Source organism: Gorilla gorilla, chromosome 7, assembly GCF_029281585.2.
Source record: "Gorilla gorilla gorilla isolate KB3781 chromosome 7, NHGRI_mGorGor1-v2.1_pri, whole genome shotgun sequence".
Taxonomy (NCBI): Eukaryota; Metazoa; Chordata; class Mammalia; order Primates; family Hominidae; genus Gorilla; species Gorilla gorilla.
In genome coordinates, this window is record NC_073231.2 from 23,037,803 (window position 1) to 23,060,133 (window position 22,331).

The window sequence follows — 22,331 nt, forward strand, 5'->3', positions numbered from 1 at the left end:
GGCAAAGGCAACCTGCACCTATGAAAGAACCCAGACACAATGGCCAGTTTCTGACAGTCCTTTCTTGAGTGGGTCACATGCTGCCTATGGGGTACATGTGTACACAATGCTGCTCCCCATATTTATGAAACTGACACGCCCTCCACACTACATGAGCACACAGATGTTTTCACAAAGTGCTGATGGACCTGCGGTAATCTACCCATTTTCCTCTCCCAGCCCCCGTTGCCACTGAAGGCTGCATTTGAGAGATGCCCAAACTGACTGAGATGAGAACAGAGGTGCTACCCTGGAACCTGGCCACAAGGAAGCCCTGATGTGTTTACAGTGTGAGCTTGCCCACAACTTCAAATTCATCACCATCATGCTCTAACATCGAAGTCCTCACGTGCCTGACATAAGGAAGCACAATTTAAACGTCATAATAACCAATGATCATTAATGTTTACTGAGCTCTTTTAGAGCAGAAGGAACTATGGTAATTGCTTCCCATGCACTACACACTAGTTAATCCTCACAGCCACCACCCCTCATGTTAGATACTATTATCATTCCTATTTCATACACGAAGAAGCTGAGCTTCAGAAGTGGTTAAGTAACTTGCTAGAGACCAAACTGTAAGGAGAAAAACTGAAGCCTATGGGCCTATGACTCCTAAGTCAGACTCAGAGCCACTCTGCTTAGGTCTCTCATAAAATATGTTTCATGGCCTTTTTCCCTCAAGTATTCTCTTTATCATTTCTTATTAAAGTTATGAAACAAAATGTCCAAACAGAAGAGGCAAAATTGTTACACTGATGGGCTAGCCAGACAAATGGCATTATAAAAATACTGGAAATAGGAACTTACAATCCATAGTCAAGGCAAGCAATGCCAATGTTACCAATGCATACCCACAAATACACCTGTTATAATCATTGACTACCCTGGAAGATCAAGCCCTGGAGTTCTTGCTGGGTTTTGGATGGTCAGGAATTATTCTTCAATCCCAGGCATCTTGAAAATGGACATAATATCAACGGACTAGGCTCACTTCCCCTTCTTTAGCATCGTTGACCTCACTTATCCCCTGCCTGTTGAACATCACAACAGAAACTTTCCCAGAAAGAAACAGTGAGGCTGAAATTCCCTCAGCTCCAGGGGGAAAAAAAAAACTCCCTATGCCCTTTTCATTAGATAACTGGTTAATCTTTGAAGTTTCAGTAAAATGTTGAATTCTAAGATGAATCATCTTTCCATACTAACAGCACAGCCAACTTTCTCTTCAGAGCAGTGATATACCAAAATAAGAATGATAGCCTTGTGCAGTAGTCATTACGGACCCCACTACATGACTAAGCTCAAATTAGTGACCTTCCACAGCCTGGATGAAGTTTCACAAAGGGTAGCTGGAGTTCACATGCAGTCTAGGAACACCAAGCTATGTCTAAGCACCTCAAAGAGCAGCACAACTCCACTAGGGAAAAATCTCATTTTGCCCAAACATTGTAGACCCTGTAATAAATACACTCTTCATTTGTCATCCTTATTTAGAAATTAACATATGATCATTTTCCTAAGTCTTTCCTAGGATCTCCTTACAATGCTTTTCATTTGAAATAATCTATTTTCAAATCCAAGGAAGTTTCTACAATTACAATTATACATAATCCAGCACTGCCTAGGACCAGACAAAGACAATACACCAAATTCCAGTTACCTTCGTCAGCAAACAGTCTGCCCATAATTTTGTCAGGAATTGAAGAGCATTCTCCCATTCCATCTGCTCAGCAAACTTTCATCTTCCGCAAGGGCTCTTTTAATGTACTTCTAAAGCTGCTTCTGTTGCAAGTACAAACTGCTACACACTGACTCCGCAGTGACATTCTCCCAGAATGCCACTGGATCCCTCAGGGGCTCAGGGATATGAACTTGAAAGAAGTTGAAGGAGGACGTCCCCCTCTTCCCAGCCTCCTCTCTCAACACAGCTTCCCTCCAAGAGACCTGCTTCAAAAGTCCAGACCCAATGAAGTCACTCATGACCTCACAAACCTCTAGTTTAACTCTTTAAGAGCCAGATGGCAAGCTGACAGCAGGCAGAAAAGGCAACTGTCTAAGCTTATTTGGAGTGGTTGCCGTTTAAGGGAAAGGAGACATTTGTCCAGCATCGTTCAAAACAAAGTAACTTTGCCACTGATTTGGTTTAATAGCACTAAAGTTTTTTGAACAACTATTTTATAGACTGCAATTTCCTACAGCACACACAGCCTGGTCCTAAAGAAATGACTGAAATAGACAACAAAATAGATTTAAGTCATTAATATTATACACAATTTAGCTCTGTTAAATTCACACTTAATCTTATGTAATTTGTGATTTTCTATTTTCATTTCTAGTTTTGTTTTTTCTGCTCGTGGATGTGAAAATATTTATTGTCCTGTTGGTTGTCCAAAGCCTGCTTCAGACACGTAAGTGGCCAGGCAACACACACAGCTGTCAGACACAGGCAACAACTGCCACAGAGGCATCCGAGAAACCAGGGACAGCAGGAGCTGAGATCCACTGGAAGCCGTGGCCGCCAGACCTAACCAATGGATGCCAGAGTGTGTGTCAGCCCCTAACAGGGATAGGAGACCAGCCTCACTTCAGTTTCTTTTCCATGCTTTTCCTGGGGCTCCTGCTATTTTTGTTGGGATACGGGGATTATGAGGACCTGGAGATTTAAAAGACTAAAAATTACTTTCTAAACAAAAGTGGATAAAAATTATACACTCAAAGAACATGTAATATGCCCTTTCAAGAATGTTCTGGTTTACCAGAAAATGATTATACTTACCATGCAGTAATTTTATTCCTAAATATATACCCAGACTAGAGAAGTTCTTCCATGTGTTCCCAAAAAACCACATGAAGGTTCTGTGCACATCGCCATGCTGTTTGACATAATATGACAGTCAAAATGCCCATAAATAGAAAAATGAAAAAAATAGGTTATAGTATGTTCACATAATGAATACTATACAGCAATTAAACTGATCAAACTAGGGCCGAGTCAATAAGAATGAATTTCAAATACTGAGAAAAAAGGGTAAAGACAGAAAGGGACAATCTAGAAATACAGGTATGTCCTCAAAAAGCAGCCACCACTGCCAGGCAAAGGCAACCTGCACGTATGAAAGAACTCAGACACAATCGCCAGTTTCACAAAAGGAAACAAGATAGCTTGTATATGAAGCTGAAAAGCGTGTGAAACAACACTGTCTAATGATTACAGCTGCACATCTCTAAAGGAATGATAAACATCAACAGCTCATGGTTACTTCACTACGTAGGGAAGGAAAGAGAGGAATGAGATCTGGGGGCATAAAGAGGAGAGGAGTTTGCAATTCATCTGAAATGCTTTTATTTCCTAAGTGGGATGATGAGATCACAGGTGTTTATTATTGTCTACACTTTTTGGTATGCCTCAAATGTTACAGAAGCTTTAGAAAGCCAACTGCATAATGACTCCAACCTCTTCAAGTGCAGCAACACCTGTTCAGTCTGGACAATTAACAGAACAGGGGGCAAAGAGGTTAACAATTCCCTTCACTCTCAAGTCCCCAAATCCAAGCAGCTGCTGCTCCTTCTGCCATAGTTCAGCTCCTTCTCTCTGGCATGTCACCCTGCTCCACGCCACCCACAACCCTTTACACATAGCCAACTCAGCCTTCACAGCCCACCTCAAAATGCAGCACCCCCACAAGGACCTCCGTGACATCCCACGATGCAAGTAACCCCCACCTCAGAACCATGGAGCCTGGCTCTCTGGGCTCTGCACTAGAGTTATTTGTGAAGTTATCTGATCTGCCTGTTTGGGAGACACCTTAATATCTACTATAGAGCAGCTGCTCATTAAGTTCTTCATTCAACAAAAACTGAGTGCCCAATATGTGCTGGCCACTATGCCAGGGGTTCTCTGAGTCCCAAACCGTAGAACTTGAGAAGACCACGGCCTAACAGAAGAGACAGGCCTGTAGCTAACACTATTAATACTATGGGCTGAATCCTCAAATAGTTGCTAAGTGAATGCCAACTACGAATAATGAAATTTTAGGATTGATTCGCAATAGTAACTATTCAATACATCTTATTTTCTCTATACTAAAGACTTTATAATATTACTCCTGACAAGAAAATGTCACCTTGTTTGCGTTGAGGTCAGGCTTCTAAATAGAGTAATTAGAAAGACAGTAAAAGAAACTATCATTAAACCTCCTCAGAGTCAAGGAATTGAAGGCTCTTAGAATTATTATTACAGAAAAACAACATCCCAAGTCAATTCGATTTTACCACAGTCCATTCATACTGGGTGACTTTGAAGAGGTTTTAAAGACATTTCAAGCACTGTTATTACTGATAACAGCCAACATTTATTGAGTACTCATTAAGTGCCAGTAAATGATTTAGACAGAGAATTGACTAAAATTTGAACCGAAGCACTCCGACTTAAGAACCCACACTCTTCACCACCAACCATACGTTTCCTAAGCAGGAAAATCAATCAATCCCTGCTGATATAATTTGGATGGACTCCCTATCACCACCACAGCAAAGACAACAGAAGAAATCATTTCCAGGTTCACAGCCAGGAGCACTCACTTTCACAAACCTCTGTTAGGAGAATCCTCCCCTCCAAAAGCGGAGTTACCTTTAACAGGCCCATGTCCCCCTGAGAACGGGGACTGGCTCAACTTTGTATTCTGCCTCTATGTAACTTGCAGTAAACGCCTCTCAAAAGCAGCTTCCAGTAAATGCTTCTCAAACTTTAACGTGATCATGGATCACCTGGGAATGTGTTAAAATGCAAATTTTGCTTGAGCAGGTCCAGGGTGGTGTCTGAGAGACACATTTCTAACCAGGTCCAGGTGATGTCTGTTAGTCTGAGGCCCACACCTGGAAGTAGCAAGGTGTTGAGAACCTAGGCTGCACATCAGAATCACCGGGGAAGCTTTTAAAGCTATCCATGTCCAGGTGCCACTCGAACAAATAGAATCTCTGACGGTGAAGGCTGGAGATGAGAAGCTTACAGAGCTCCCTGTATGATTCTAATGAGCAATCAAGTTTGAGAACTACTGAGCTACAGCTTTACTACTCAAGGTTTGCTCCATGAACCACTGTTGTAGACCAGTGCTTTGCAAACTTCCACGTGAATGTAAACCACTTGGACCTCTTGGTAAAATGCAGATTCTAATGTAGTAGGTCAGGGTGGGGCTGAGGATTCTGCAATTCTAATAAGCTCCCAAGTGAATGCTGCTGGGTGGCAAGATGGTGAGTAAAAACATCAGAAAATCTCAGGAGTTCAGTGTGTGTGATTTTTAAGGCTTTCCTTTTGTAATTTTAGATTCAGAGACCAGTAGAATACCTGCAAATAGAGCGTCAGGCACAGGCATAAGAAACAGCATATGAGGTATGGGGATTACAAAATGGAAACATTTATCTAACATTAGACAGGACAGAGATTAATATTAATCCTCATTAGCATTCATGAGAAACATATTTACCTTCCCTTGCACCACGGCCACTGTCTGTCTCAAGTACTAAAAATGAAGGCTCTGCTAACAGCTTGAGCCAATTCAACAGACAGACATACCTTGGATATATTGCTGGTTCAATTCCAGAACGCTGCAATAAAGCAAATATCACAAAAGAGCAAGTGATACAAATTTCTGCATTTTCTGGTGCCTATAAGAGTTAGGTTTACGCTGTAGTTTCTCAGTGTGCAACAGTATTTTGTCTAAAAACAACAGTGTACATACTTTCATTTAAAAACAAACTTTATTGCTAAAAAATGCTAATAATCATCTGAGTACTCAGCAAGTCCTAATCTTTTTGCTGATGGAAGGACTTGCCTCAATGTTGATGGCTGCTGACTGATCAGGGTGGTGGTTGCAGAAGGTTGCGGTGGCTGTGGCAACTTCTGAAAATAAGACAAAAATGAAGTTTGCTGCATCAATGGACTCTTCTTTTCACAAAATACTTCTCTGTAGCCAGTGAGGCTGCTTGATAATCTTTTACCCACCACAAAACTTTTTTTTTTTTCAAAGTTAAAGTCAATCCTCTCAAACCTTGCCACTGCTTTATTAACTTTATGAAATATTCCAAATCCTTTGTAGTCATCTCAGTGAGGTTCACAGCATCAGCAGTAGACTTCATTTCAAGAAACCATTTTCTTTATTCACCCATAAGAAGCAACTCCTCATTTATTAAAGTTTTATCATGACACTGTAGCAATTCATTCACATCTTAAGGCTCCACTTCTCGTTCGCCTGCTATTTCCACCACATCTGCAGTTATTTAATCTACTGGAAGTTTCAAACCACTCAGCCATTCATGAAGGTTGGAATCAACATCTTCCAAATTCCTGTTCATGTTGATATCTTGACCTCCTCCTCCCACAAATCATAAATGTTCTTAATGGCATCTAGAATGGTGAATCCTTTCCAGAAGGTTTTCAACTGACTTTGCCCAGATCCATCAGATGAATCACTATCTATAGTGACTACAGCTTTACACCATATATTCCTTCCAAAAAAGCTCAAAGTCAAAATTACTCCTTGATCCATGGTTTGCAGAATGGATATTGTGTTGGCGGGCATTAGAACTACATCAGTCTTCTTGTACATCTCCATCAGAGCTCCCGGGTGACCAGGCGTCTTGTCAATGAGTAGCAGTAGTATTCTGAAAGAAATCCTTTTTTTTTTTTTTTTTTTTTTTTTTTTTTTGCCCCTAAGCAGTAGGTCTTAATAGTGGGCTTAAAATAGTCAGTAAATCATGCTGTCAGCAGATGTGCTGTTATCTAGCCTTTGTAGTTCCATTCCTAGAGCACAGGCAGAGTAGATTTAAGGATAATTCTGAAGGGCCGTAGGATTTTGAGAAGGGAAAATGAGCACTAACTTCAATTTAGTGTCACTAGCTGCATTAGCTCCTAACAAGGGTCAGCTTGTCCTTTCAAGCTTTAAGAAAAGGCGATGCCTCGTACTCTCTAGCTAAGAAAGTCCTAGACAGCATCTTTTTCCAATAGACGGCTATTTGGTTTACATTGACAATGTGTTGTTTAGTGTAGCTACCTTTATCAATTATCCCAGCTAGATCTTCTGGATAACTCACTGCAGCTTCTACATCAGCACTTGCTGCTTCGTCTAGTACTTTTATGTTATGGAGATGGCTTCTTTTCTTAAACCTCATAAACCACCCTCTGCTAGCTTCCAGCTTTTTGGCTGCAGCTCCCTCACCTGTCTCAGCTTTCAGAGAATTGAATAGAGTTAGAGGCTTGCTCTGGCTTCGGCTTAAGGAAACATTGTGGCTGATTTGATCTTCTATCCAGACCATTAAAACCTTCTTTATATCAGAAATAAGGTGTTTTCCTTATTATTCATGTATTCTATGAAGTAGCACTTTTAATTTCCTTCAAGAACGTTTCATTGCATTCACAACTTGTCTGTTTGGTGCAAGAGGTCTAGCTTTCAGCGTATTTTGGCTTTCAACATGCCTTCCTCACCAAGTTTAATCCTTTCTAGAATTTTATTTAAAGTGAGAGACATGAGATTCTTCCTTTCATTTGAACATTTAGAGGCATTGCAGGGTTATTAACTGGCATAATCTCAATATTGTGTGTCTCAGGCAATAGGGAGGCCCGAGGAGAGGGAGCGAGAAGGGGAACAGCTGGTTTCATGGAGCAATCAGAACACACAAAACTTATTGATAAGGTTTGCCATGTTATATGGGCATGGTTTATGGGGCCCCAAAACAATGACAATAGTAACATCAAAGATCTCTGACCACAGGTCACCATAACAGATATAACAGTAATGAAAAAGTCTGAAATATTGAGATAATGACTAAAATGTGACACAGAGACAAAAAGTGAGCACCTGTTATTGGAAACATGACACCAACAGACTTGTTTGAGGCAGGGTTACCACAAATCTGTAATATGAATAAAAAAAAAAGTATCTTCAAAGAGCAATAAAGCTAAGTGCAATAAGATGAGGTTTGCCTGTAGCTCTGTATTTCAGTTTACAGAGGGCTTATGAAGTGAAAAACAAGATTAAAGTACTGTAAACAAGCTCCTTTTGAGTTCAGGCAAATTTGTATTCCTGTGTAAAACACCTTCAGAGAACAATTTACTCAAGAAAGTCGGTGTCTTTTTTCCTCCCCAAACCAAGGCTCAATGGATAACATCCAGTGTTGCAAATACGGTGCTAAGAGACCTCTGCTAAGATGAATATCACTTCCTTTAAAAGTTAAATATTGTACTGATATATGAATAAAAATATTGCTGTATCATCTCGATCAATTAAAGTATTAACCACCATTCCATTTTTATTTAGAGCTATAGATTCTCCTTGTAATCACTTATACCTCCAATGTCCGTTATCATTTGATGCCATTCTTTGATCAAAGCTCATCCAAGTAACAGGCGCCCCACCATGCTCTTCACACCAGTAGCCACCAATATCCAGGGAATTACTTTGGTTTGTTTGTTTTAAGGTTTAAACCACAGAATTAGAACGTCTCCAGGAATAGCTATTTGAAATCCAGGACCATTTCCTGAAGTCATCACTAATTTATAAAAGAGGCACCAAACAGACAGGGAGGGCACAAGACCACCAGGGCAAGGGCTGCCTGAAGGGCACTGAAAGAACAACCAATGACCACTGCACTTAGCTTCCATCCTGGGCTCCCTGACAATCGACCCACTGTTGGAGAAGGGACAATGCAGAGAAGAGCTTCCAGGAAACTGACCTTACAGGGCACATTTTCTACAGAGATGGCATTAGAAGGTCACATAAGCAAAACCCAAGTGCTCCTGTGTGAGCCCCTCCTCACAGTCCCATCCTCAGCCCACTCCTCACCCTTGAGAGTCCTCTCATAACCACAGCTGCAAGCTCACATCTAAAAGGGTGACTCCAAAGTCTCTCCAGTGACCTTCAGTCCCATATTCCCACCAGCCCTACACAAGTAACCCTCTCTCTCCTCCAGTTCGACCTCTTTATATCTGATCCCACTAGGTGTCCTCCTACCAACCTGCTGCTTCCCCCAACTCCAGTGCAGGGTTTCTTGCTCCAGCCAGTCACCCATGCTTGAACTCTCACAATCACTTTGACTCAGCCCCACGTGTCCTAGAGTCAAACATTCATCAAATCCTTGCACCTTTCTTTTTACCAGGCTGTTTCTTATTGTCTTATTATTCCTTAGACTCTTAGACTACTACAAAACCCATGATAGGTTTAAAATAAATATCCACAAATTAGAACTTAGCAAAGTCTTACCACAAAACTGCACATTGGTTGATAAGGCTATTTCCATCTTACCAATAAGCAATCAGAAGTTCCACGAATGAAAAGACGTGCCCGAGAACAAGCTGCCAGAAAAGAGGATGGCTTCACCTCTTCTCTTCTGTCTCAACCCTCCAGGTTTATTCCACCTACCACAGTGCACTGTGCTTCACAGACAGAAAGTGATTTCTAAGGAAGCCCCTAGTAAGTGTCCAATGCAGGGCTTCTGTCCATGGCCAAGTGGCAGAATAACTTTTCTTTGGGTTACTACTGTCATTGGTATTCATTTGTATTTAATGAGCTCCTACTGTGTACCAGACATTGTTAGGCCACTTGACTTTCTTTTCTTGATTTTTGTTCCATCTGATTAATCTCGTTTCCTCCTCCTTCCTTTACGAGATAGGTATTATTCATTTCATTTTACGCATGCAGAGGGTCCCGGATTTTATGTATTTATTCAAAAATACACACCTAGAAAGTGAAACAATTCGAAACCAGGAATAAATGAGACCTAGAAGAGCCCCTAACCCACATCACTGAGCAGGAACTCCTTTGTGGTTTAAAAAAAAAAAATCAAATCACCATTACACTACTTTGGAAAGAAGCCAGAAAGAGAAAAATGAGAACCTCTTTTTTGACTGAACAAATTTAAAATGTAAAAGAAAAGGATTAAAGAGATTACTGGAGCAACAGCAACAGGCTCATGAAGCCACAAGGCAGCAGAGCTTCCCAGCACCAATGGCAGAAAAGAAGCCCGGAGCTCCGTGGGCAGCCAGATCTCTCCAATTTCACAACATCAAAATGTTGTTCTCTGTCACCAGCTTCACTAATGCCACATTATTTTAAATTATTCTTTTAATATTTATATATCATATTAAAGTGACTTCAAGTTTAAACTGGGATGTTGAAACAGTTTTTCAAATCGCACTTCAACAAATTTCTACTTCTTATTTCACATGAATTCTTCCTAAGCGGACAAACAATACAGATAGAGAAAAACTGAGGAAGAAAGAGAATAATTTCCAAACACTGCATTCCATTTGAGAAGGAGGAGAAAGAAATAAGAGCAAGGCAAAAAAAAAAAAAAAAAAAAAAATCCCTACAAATATCAAACTCAGAGTGGGCTGAAGACAGACTGAAGCGCTTCCCTCAGGCAGATCAGCTGCACGCAGATGTAATTCACCTGTTCTGCTCTACCCGTTAGTATCCTGAGCAAGATCTGAAAGGAAAACTAGGAAGCTTAGATATAAAATAGATCATCACGCTACAAAGGTTATTTCAAAAAGCAGCTTCATATATTTCAGAGAACCAAAAAACAAGTTCCTGCCATGTCACGGTATTTGCTATTTCTTTTTCTCCTGTCCAAACCCAAGCTCAATGGAAATGGACAATATCCAGCTAATGGTCACAGTGACAACACTTGTGCCTTAAGAACTTACTGATTGGAGTTGTGGTCATCTGCTGATAAGCTGGCGAGCGAGAAGCACTCAGACACAAAGGAACCCACTGAAACGTGTGTAACTGTAAGTCTCTAATTATCCTTTCTAATTTTGGAGCCATGTGACAGGACTTCACACAGCACCGCTGACCACCGGTCAGCCTGAGGGCCATGTAGCTGGACCACACGGGGAGGGGATGCTCCTCTTTGCTTCTTCGTTGAAATATTGTGTTCCATGCAGAGGCTGAGCTGTTTCCGGCTGACATGTGGCTCACTGATCAACAGGCAGGCAGAGCAAGCACCTGGGAGAATGTATTAGGCTGGTGCAAAAGTAATTGCAGTATTGCCATTGAAAGTAATGACAAAAACCTTAATTACGTTTGTGACAATCTAATCGTCCAGATTTATTCCAGGATTTTAAGAGGCTTTTTCACCTTACACAGAGTGAGCCGCTTGATGTCACAAAGGTATTTAATACTTTTAAAGACAAATAGACATGCACTCAAAAAAAAACTGTCTTTCCCAACTGCATACTAGAATATTATAGATTTGGAATATTTTCTTCTTTGACTTGAGTAGAGAGAGTAACAGGGAAGAACAGTGTCCCTCTGGCCGCCAAAGGATGGCTGAACCCAAGACTGGAAGGCATTCCTGAGAGAAGGAACTAAGTGCTACAACACCGCAATCAGCCTTCCCAACCTCTTGCACCTTTCTTTAAAAGAGCAATTCAGCCGAGAACAGTGTCATCCTGTGCTCAAAAAAAAATCACTGTCCAATACTGCCACTGAAATAATCTTTAATGACAAAGTAAAGACAGATCTTGAAACAGAAAAGGATTTAAGAAAATCTAGGCAATAGCAAAGCAAATACATTTTTGTTTTGTTGAAGATATCTGGTCTTGTTCTAGATCTACCATGAAATCATTACCACTTGGTCCAGTTCAGCATAGCTCAGTAAGAGCACGGGCTCTGGAGGCTGACTGCCTGTGTTCGAGGGCTGAGTATGCCACTTACCATCTGTGTGACCTTTAGCAAGTTACTCAACCTCTCTGTACCTCAGTTTCCTTATTTGGAAAATTAGAACACTAATAGTTCCTTTCTTCCCCCTATAGCTCATTATGAGAACTAAGCATCACGTGTTTACTAAATAAATCAAACCGATGGGCTACATATGACACACAATTATGTTCAGAGACTAGCTAAAGTAATAACATTTTTTACAAGCTAACGACTAACACTTTATACGTTAAAATCAATATTTAATTTCCTTGGTTCATGTCTACCAAATATCAAGGAGGCGTGATCAGGGGAGAATTCATTAGTCTTATTCCTCTTCTTTTGAGCCTTCCTCAGAGCTCACTTTATCCAATGTACTCAGACCCCCACCACTAGCAAGGAAGCAGGAGAGGCGAGTGAACACAGATGGAATGGAGGCATGGCCACTGCTTTTACTTATCACTTTTCTTTTGTAAATATATTAATACAATGGGAAATTTTTTTTCCTTTAATTCTAACACTTGGGCCCTCAGTGCTTGGCTGAAGGACAGGCTTAATACCTCAATGTCCACTTCCTTGCCTCGGCAGAGGGATGTTTTAACGCAGATGAAATTTTAAAAGGCCAGCTCACTGATTGCTTTAAAAACGTGTGGAAACGTGTTTATTATTGACCTGGTAAATTTTCCTTCAAATTGAATGCATACACCACCACCACCACCAACAACAAGGAGCTCTACATTTAGAACTTAGTTTCTTGAAAACAGACCATCTCAGACTTTCGGCTTTATCAACGCATGGCATGAGAGAAATCAGATCAAAAGAAGAATAACAAAATAAAAGACCCAACACCTAGCACAGTGAATGAATCCGGCCTAGGAGCCAGACAACTTGAATTCTACTACAGTATCTGTCACAAGACAGCCACGTGGCTTTGGGTAATATATCCCACCAAAATGGAATATAGATTCTATATTATTATTATTTTTTTTAAAAGGCTATCTGAGGCCCCTTCAAGTAGTAAAATGTCCTCATTCTCTAACCCACGATAGTAACACAATTCTTCTTTGGTTGCAACTTCTCCAAATCACCAAGGAAGGTAGAAGGGAGTAAAGAAAAATATGGGTTTTTCAGTTTCCTTAAAATTTCTTAGGATCATTAAACCTGCCCTACCTTTTAACCTTGAATAGAGACATACATCACAAAATAAAGCTTCCTCCACCTGTAACCACTTGTTATCATATGCCAACCTCAAATAACACAAAATGGGGGAGTCCCGCCAAGCTTGTCTGTCCAAGCTACCAGCAGTGCTCAGCACATGGTAGGATGACCACCAGTCAGGAATTGTACAGGAGGAGTGCCCAGACTGGGGGAAAGACGAGCTGGCACGTCTCCAAGGTGCTTGTCACTCAGCACTAGAACGTGGTCCTTTACCACTAGACAAGATCTCCTGGTTTGACAATGCAGGTGACACAGCTGAAACTTTATCTCAACATGGCCTGAAGGATACCACTGTCTAAATGTGAGATGCTAAAATAGTATGACCTACTCTAATATTCTCTCCCAACTCTGTCCATCCTCATGACTGGCACCCATGCTGGCCCAAATGATGACAACCTCCTGTTCTAAGTGCACAAGCCGCACATTTAATAAACCCTTCACCCAATTCCTTCACTGGTGTTCATCTCTTGGCTTCACTTACAACCACTCCCTGTGGCTTTTGCAGTGAAGCCTCTTAGCCCAAAACTCTTCAGCTCCCCAAACCATGTTTGGTCTGTAATATAAACAACTTCCACTCACCCTAGAAAACTGAGTGGGAATTTCAATGCAATTATCTGCATGCCTTTCCTACAGCGTTTTATCACAATTTGCAGTCCTCAGAGACGAAGGGGAAAGGGGAGGACTAAGGTGGCACCCTCCACTGAGGAGCACCGCCTCACAGGGACACTGCTTTCAGGAATGCCTCCTCGCCAGTACTCTTCCACTGAGAGACACTCTGATCTCAGAGATACAAGAAGTCTAGATGTGGACTAACTAGGCAGCCAGTTCATATGCACACACTTACCCAGGCTCTGCTTTGTACCATGTCCTGTGCCAGGTGCTTTAGTCTCTATTAACCCTTTAAATCTCACAGCCTCACAACACACTGGATCATTAACCCCATTTCACAAATAAATAAATCAAGTTTCAGAGAACGTTAAGTGGCTTGCCCAAGTACTTCAGACCAAAGTCTTGTGGTTTTGACACCTTGTTCTTTTTATTCTCACTGTGACCCAGTAAGACAACCAATATCCACAATCCATATTCACAAGAAAATGCATAGTTACAATGTCACAAGGAGCCAATCCTGAATTTGCTCATCTAATGAACTATAAACCTTCAAACTGGTTATAGAAAATGCTCAGCACAGGGCAGACTGCTCAATAAGAGAGGTCCATTGAAAACCTGTAATATTAATACTGGCTTTCTTTTTTTTAACAAAAAGCACTGGTATTATTTAATACAGCTTTAAACAGCTTTAAAATAGTTCATCACCATTTAACACCTCCCACCAGCTCCACACAAACATACATACACACACACACACACACACACACACACACACACACACACATATATACCAAAACAAAATTCATAAAATTGTCACAGGTAGATAACCTGAGGATGACGAGCATGAAGAAATGAAACGCTGGATAATCCATAAATAGTCGCGGAATCCCCAAATAACAGGCATGGTGGATACAACGTACATAATTTGTCATTTTATCTCCCAGATAGATTAAAAATCCTAAAGTAGAGAGAGAAAATAAATACGGAGCCTAGACCAAGATATCAGCTCTCTCAAGCATCTGTCTAATCAGATCCTTCCTTCAACACGTCAGGAACAGGAAGACAGAACAGGAACTCTCAGAGCAAAGGGCTGGAAGAGACTTTGCTGACTGTATAGTCCACCACTTTAATTTCCAATGAAGGAATCTCTGAGCTAATCAAACAATCTTCTTGAAGTCTTCAACCACCCTCAGCGCCAGACTAAAGCTACGATCTCTCAGTGTTCGTTTCACAGCACCACATCTCTGCCATCATCGGAGCTGATAACCTCACTCATCATCCCCAAATATTTGTTTGGTATCCAATTTATATATAGTCATCCAGGAAATCCCACAGACTAAAATGATCACAGTGTGCCAATGTGACAAACCACTAAGGTGTGTCCTTCCTGCCCTAAAACTCAAATTACTTTTTACTCACATCATTTGCTTACATCCACAGAAATTGGCCAAATGATTTAAAAATATATTCCACACTCAGATTTCCCAGAAAAGAAATCCTACAAAAACCACCAGCATGAAATGAATGAGAATGGGACGAGTACCTTCCCCAGAAAGCAATCTCCGGGGTGCCTTTCGTGTAGATGGAGTCGCTGGCATCATTCAGCCCATTGGTGACGCCACTAGAATAGCCCATCACGATGCCACCATCTGCAGACACACTCAGGATATCCTGATGTCCTCCCCCTGATGTCCTCTCCAAGAACTGACCACCTTCTTTAATGCGCTGTTGTATCATTGGAGTGAGGGGCATTTCAAAGCTAAAATAGCTATCAGGCTCTGAGTATAATGTCTCCAGGGACTCTGCACTGTAGTATAAAGAAGTGTTGTCCAAAATGGTTTCAAACTGGGAGCTGTACACATCGGTGGAGTCCTCCGTATATCCAGGCCCAAGGATGTCTTCATCCTCCCCCTTAACGTGCTCCTCTTGTTCGCTGATCCTGGAAAATAAATAAGAGTGAAGAATTTCAATATTAGGTTAATGTCTTTATTTCTCCCACTTCAACCATATAAAAAGGACAACATTCTGAAGATCTAACTCTTCTATTCATTGACTTATATCTTAACATATTTGGGAAGGAAGCTATGAAATATAATCAGGTTGAAAAATTCTTGGCATGCATGTGGCTAGGACACTATAAATATTTTAATAAAGTTTCAAACTAGTTTCCTAATGTGTGAATACATCTGGTCCAATGAAGATATGAATAAAATATTCAATTCTCATTTTAGCCAAATATACCGTACACATTCAGATTATTTGCAACTACCAGCATTCCTAATTATAACAGAAGCAGATAAATATATCATGTAAACTTGATACGGCAAAATTTCAGTAAAAATACACCAAACTTTCATCAGTTGATTAATACTTTCTGATTTAAATAAGGCCAAATGCTCTCAAGCAGATGACTGCATCAGAAGCCAAGAGCTTCCCCCTGCTGACAACAGAGCAGCACTGCAGAGAGATTTCACGTCCAAAATTAGATAGCCAATGAACGGCCTAACAAAAAGCCAACAGAAGCAAGGCTAACCAAAGCCTTGAGAGATTAGAAACAGCTCAAAAGTCAACATACAGGGTAGGGCATTCACTTTGGCACACAAACGTGAACAATTAATATGCAGCATGTTCTACAAATATTAAAAACGAACATTAGGATAACTAAGTAAAATTAAAAATTTGGGAGATAGATCACTACTAAGAGCAAGAGGTCAAGAGTTAGAAAAACCAGAAGCTGAATTTTGGCTGTCTCAATTACTAGCTATATCACTTGAAGCAACTTTACTTAACCTCTCTGAGCCTCAGATTCCTACAAATAGGAATAAAATAGAATTAGGAATTATCTATTAAGTATCTCATAAGTCATCCACATTCCCAGGTATTACTGGAATCCACATTCAACATTGCAATTGGTTTGTTGTTTTTAAATACTGAAGGTCACCCATGGGACCACATGCTATGTTCTTAATGGCTTCCCACTGCACTTGGCATAAACTGGACCGTTCCTAAGATGATGGTCCTCCCTACCTCTCCACACTCACTGCACCCCACTCTCCCCTGCTTTTTTTTTTTTTTTTTTTGAGATGCAGTCTAACTCTATCACCTAGGCTGGGGTGCACTGGTGCAATCTCGGCTCACTGCAGCCTCCGCCTCCCAGGTTCAAGTGACTCTCCTGTCTCAGACTCTCAGTAGCTGGGATTACAGGCATGTAACACAACGCCTGGCTAATTCTGTATTTTTATTGGAGATGAAGTTAGCCAGGCTGGTCTCAAACTCCTGACCTCGGGTGATCTGCCCGCCTCGGCCTCCCAGAGTGCTGGGATTACAGGTGTGAGCCACCATGCCCAGCTTCCCCTGCTCTTTAGGCATTAGCCACACAGGGGGAGTTTCAAATCTTCAAGCCTGGCACAGGCCTTGGCTTCACACATCTGCAGGAAGCACACACTAGTCAGGGAGCTCAGCAGCCTCCTGTGCACATACTGTTCCCTCTACCTGGAACATTCTTCCTACCCCTTCTCTGGCTGGCAAACTCTTTCCTTCCTCACGTCTCAGTGTAATTTCCATTTCCACAGAAAAGCTTTGTCCAAGCCATCAACTGGCCTCTTCCCTCCATCCAAATTATTCATTCTTGTAGGTCTCTGTTCTTTCCTTCACAGAACCTAGCACACTTTGTGATCCTATACCTATTAGCATGTTTATGTGATCAATGTTTATCTTCAGTGGTAAATTCCATGAGGACAGTATCCGTGAGCCACATCTATTTTGAACATTCCTTTACGCCCAGCATCTTGCAGTGTCAGGACATAGGAGACAATTGAAAATATTTGTGGGAAGAAAAGAGGAATGAATTATTAATCTGAACAACAGTAAAAGTGTATATTCCAGTGGGAATATAAACACTGGGCCACATGCCACATATCAAGGCCGCTTTGGAGGGAAGTCTGGAGAGCTGATGGGTTGGGGAGGGGAGTGGGAAGGATCCTGCCAGCGATCCCAAAGGAGTACCACTCTCAGTGGGTTTGTTAACTGCAGAGGAAAAGGCATTTCCTTACACCGAACAAAAAAACAAAAAACAACCCTCGGCCTTGACACAGATGCTCTCCCGTATAAACTATAAAATGTGGTGTCATGAGGGCTGACAGAAGAAACGATGGTACCAATTAGAAGTACAGTACACAACAAATGACTACAATCAAAGGGAGTGGAGAAAGATGGGTCACGTCTGCCATTTATCCAGGGTCTCAGCTGGTGTAGATGTCAGAAATGCAGGGAAAGACCAGGAAATACCACATGATGCCAAGTTTCAATCATAAAGGCCATAAATCTCATAAGCAGGAGTTAAACAATGAGAACATATGGGCACAGGGAGGGGAATATCACCCACCGGGCCCTGTCGGGGTGTTGGGGGCTAAGGGAGGGATGGCATTAGGAGAAATACCTAATGTAGATGACAGGTTGATGGGTGCAGCAAACCACCATGGCACATGTATACCTATGTAACAAACCTGCACGTTCTGCACATGTACCCCAGAACCTAAAGTATAATTTACAAAATAAAGGCCATAAATCAAAATATATGCTACTTGTGAGAAGAAGAAATTCCCATGTGAATACCAGGGAACAACTGAATTATAAAATCTACTTCTGACCCCCGAGATGTCATTTCAAAACACAGGAAGGGCCTGGCACAGTGGCTCACACCTGTAATCCCACCACTTAGGGAGGCCAAGGTGGGAGGATCACTTGATGCCAGGAGTTTGAAACAGCCTGGGCAACAAAGTGGGACCCCATCTCTACAAAGAGTACGAAAGTTGGCCAGGTGTGGTGGTGCACACCTGTAGTCCCAGCTACTCAGAGGGCTGAGGTGGGAGGATCTCTTGAGCCTGGAAGGTCAAGGCCGCAGTGAGCCGTGATCACACCACCATACTCCAGCCCGGGGGACAGAACAAGACCCTGTCTCTGTATAAATAAATAAACAAACAAACATAGGAAATTGAGTGGGCCCAGAACCTCTGTGTTCATACATGTATGTCGGCTGTACTGAAGGCATTGGTGTTATACCCAGAAGAAATGCCAAGGTTGGAAGTACCAGCTATACAGGGTATGTCAAAAGAGTCCAAACCTTTTCATATTACTAAAGATGACTGTGGGGTATGTTAGTTACCTTGACGTTGGGAAACTTGAAATCTGTCAAATGTTAAGAAAATGTCAGAAAAGAATTCACAGTTTAGTGTTCACAGTCTTTTCAGAACTCTGTTTCCCTGGTCCATGCCTAACGGATGACTTTATAACGAGATCACTTTAATATCTGAGAAGCTTAGGAGGAATCTTAGCTTAGAAGGACCTAGCTCACAGTAACTCATCTTATATTCCATGATAACAAGAACCCAAGGTATTGTGATTGAGTTCTCATATCAAGTACAGGATAACAGTTTTCTGTGATATGTACCAGGCATCTGAGACAGCAGGGCTACTATGGGAGCTCACCTTTCCCTGTCTCTCTCTGGTTCAGGTGTCTTCTCAAGATGCTGTTTGTTTTCCTGTAGGAAGACTTCATCCTCTCCACTCTCATCAAGACGCACAGGGGAAAATGTCCCCGAGCTAGTGCCAGGCCTCTCTGAAGGAGCTTTCCAGGATTCATCCCAAACATTCTCAGTTAAACTACTTGAATTACACAAACCAGCTGATGAGATGAGATGGCGTGGCACTTTGGAAGACTCTTTGCTGTCAGGAGAGGCTGTTCTTTGCAGTGATGTCTCAAAATCTATAGGATGCTGGGTCTCTCTCTTATCTCCTCCTGTCCACAGTATCTCCACTCCTTGAAATTCCACATGTTTGACCCGGCCTGGGCGTCCCATGGAGCTGCTTCGATCACATCCCCCTGGGTGCTCTCTCCCAAGAGCAGACCTCTGCTCTTTCAAGAAACCAACACTGCCTGCAGAGTGGCAGGTCACTGCTGAGCTCCCGAGGGAGGCCAAAGGACAAGATGGCTCCTGCACACAGACAGCCCCTTTCCTCCCATTATTCATTATCTGGGAAAGCTCTGCCTGAGTGTCTCCAGTTAACAGCGCGGTGAGATCTTTCTGGATGCTCAAATAAAAACTTTCCTCCGTCGTTACTTCAGCTGAAAGAGGTATTTCTGGTAACTTTTTTTGGCCAGCAGGGAGCAGTTTGTTGACTCTCTGTGTTTTACGACTGGCAGTGTCCAGCTCTTTTTCCACCTGCTGAACTGAAAAACTAGAAACAGCATCTTGGTCCAGTACCTTTGTAGCCTGTAATGTTCCGGAAATGATTCTGGCTTCTGTGGCTTTCAGAGCTGAAATCAAAGAGTCGATGGGCTGTAAACTTTGTTCCTTGAGGTGACTTTGAGAGGGGGCCTCTCTGACATCTTTTGGTCCTTCTGTAACACTGTCGAGCCCAGAGTGGCAGCCAGTAAGAGGCTGGACACCCTGCTGCTCTTGTGGGTGGCATGGCAGAGTCTCACCATCAAACTCCAGAGAAGCCCTTAGGCCTTCTCCACCTTCCTCCATGGTCCCATATTCTGGAAATTCATTTGTGACATTTGGTGGGAGTAAAGTGCTTCCTCCATGATCACCTGTGAAGAGAACACAATGGACACATGACTTGTTGTAGAAAGACAGGGCCCAGTAGGTAATAATGCATATTCACGCAGATTAGGCACTCAATAATACTTATTAACTTGATTATTGCATTATATCTGTCCTCCCACCACCCTGTAACACACACTTCTCATGACACTGCAGTGATCCCTTCTACTCAGCCTACGCGAGTATAACCACAAAACTTTCGGCCTAGAAGGCAATCTAATGACACCTGCCATATTTAACTTTGCTTCTGATGTCCCATACATGAGGATTCAGAACCTCAGTTGCTTCATATGCAAAAAGGGGTTACAATAAGGATATGTACCACCTTCCAAATACCACTCATGAAACAGCAACTAAAATGTGTATATTGGGCTTAACACTAAAGAGCCCTATGATCTAGCCAACAGTATCTGTGCAGTGCAAGCTCCGAGACAGAGCCTCTGCAAAATGCTTATGATCTATTTAAACTCAGTCAATATTTTTTTTCTGCCAGAAGTCTCCCCTTCACTGTTGGGTTTCTGTGGAGGGAAAAAATGCTTTCAAAACATCCCTGAAAAATAAGAATGAAGCCAACATGGAATGAGAAACTTAGTGTATTGAGAAAGATTTCCAGGAACCCAACTACAGAAAATTCATTTTTCTCATGTTATTCATTTATTTTCCCAATTGACAAAAGTTTGTTTATATATCTATATATATGTTTACATATATAAAGTTTATATATATAGTATACAACATAATGTTTAATATATGTGTACATTTGTAGACTAGCTAAATCAAGCTAATTAACAACATACCAGTACTGTACCTCAAATTTTTGGTGTGTAGTGAAAACATTTAAAATCTACTTACTCTTCTAGCAATTTTCAAGTATACAATACATTGTTATTAACTATAGTCACCATGTTCTACAACAGACCTCCTGAATTTATTCCTCCTACCTATCTGCAATTTTGTATCCTTTGACCAGCACCTCCCCAATCCCACCACCCACCAGTCCCTGGTAACCATCATTCTAGTTTCTGCTTCCAAGAGTTCAACATTTTAGATTCTACATATTAGTAAGATCACTACCTGCATAAAATTGTAATGGCATCTTACAAAGAACCCCAATACATGAAGTAAACAGTATTAGTATATATTCACTATATTGAAACAAATTTATAATATTTTCTTGTTAAAATGATAGCCAGTGAGAACTGAAAATGGGGACATTCTGACAAACCAAAACTTTCAATTGGGGGTTTACGGATAGTAGTTGTAGTCCTATCAGCCCTAGTATCCAGTCTTCTTCTGAACTTAGTTTTGGTTACTTTGTATCATGAAAACCCTCATCTATGCTGGAAATACAGTGTACTCACTTTTACTTTATGAAAGAGGACATTAGTTGTTACCATTTTTATTTTATTTTATTTATTTATTGAGATGGAGTCTCACTCTGTTTCCAGCCTGGAGTGCAGTGGTACGATCTCGGTTCACTGCAACCTCTACCTCCTGGGTTCAAGCGATTCTCCTGCCCCAGTCTCCAGAGTAGCTGGGACTACAGGTGCGTGCCACCATGCCCAGCTAATTTTTGTTTTTTGTTTTAAGTAGAGATGGTGTTGCATCATGTTGGCCAGGATGGTCTCGATGTCTTGACCTCGTGATCCACCTGCCTTGGCCTCCCAAAATGCTGGGATTACAGCCATGAGCCATCGCACCTGGCCATTGTTACCATTTTTAAACTACTGCAGAGCTACAACCTTCCTATTTAGTGAAATATTTTATAAATGTCTGTGTATATATATACACTGAAATGGCTGAAAAGACTTGATTCTGCCTGTAATCCCAGCTACTTGGGAGGCTGAGGCACGAGAATCATTTGAACCTGGGAGGCAGAGGTTGCAGTGAGCCGAGACTGCACCATTGTAGTCCAGCCTGGGTGACAGAGCAAGACTCCATCTCAAAACAAAACAAAACAAAAAAAAAAGATTTGATTTCCAAGGTAACTTGGAAACATCAGTTATCCTAATAACTGATAATTATTAATTACTGATACAATTACTAATAATAGATGTATTGCTATTGAACACACGGTATCCCCCAGTGTGTTAAATAGCAATACCTCTGAGAGTACATGCTGTTTCATATTCCATGTTGTAAAATAATTTGAAATATATACACT

At 41.5% G+C, this 22,331-nt stretch overlaps 1 protein-coding gene across 11 annotated transcripts in view; it reads right to left on the minus strand.

The window, feature by feature from the left end:
• Window positions 1–22,331, minus strand: part of PSD3 (pleckstrin and Sec7 domain containing 3) — a 547,860-nt gene that overhangs the window by 312,094 nt on the left and 213,435 nt on the right. For 9 of the 11 annotated variants that reach the window (XM_055349507.2, XM_055349521.2, XM_031013674.3 and 6 more), the window contains 2 exons: window positions 19,047–20,154; window positions 15,103–15,498 (listed from right to left, as the gene is read on the minus strand). In XM_055349507.2, the coding sequence (XP_055205482.2) occupies window positions 15,103–15,498; window positions 19,047–20,154 (1,504 nt within the window). Of the gene's footprint in view, window positions 1–1,699; window positions 1,994–15,102; window positions 15,499–19,046; window positions 20,155–22,331 lie in introns of those variants that run through there. The other 2 variants (XM_055349513.2, XM_063709093.1) reach the window with 2 other exon arrangements.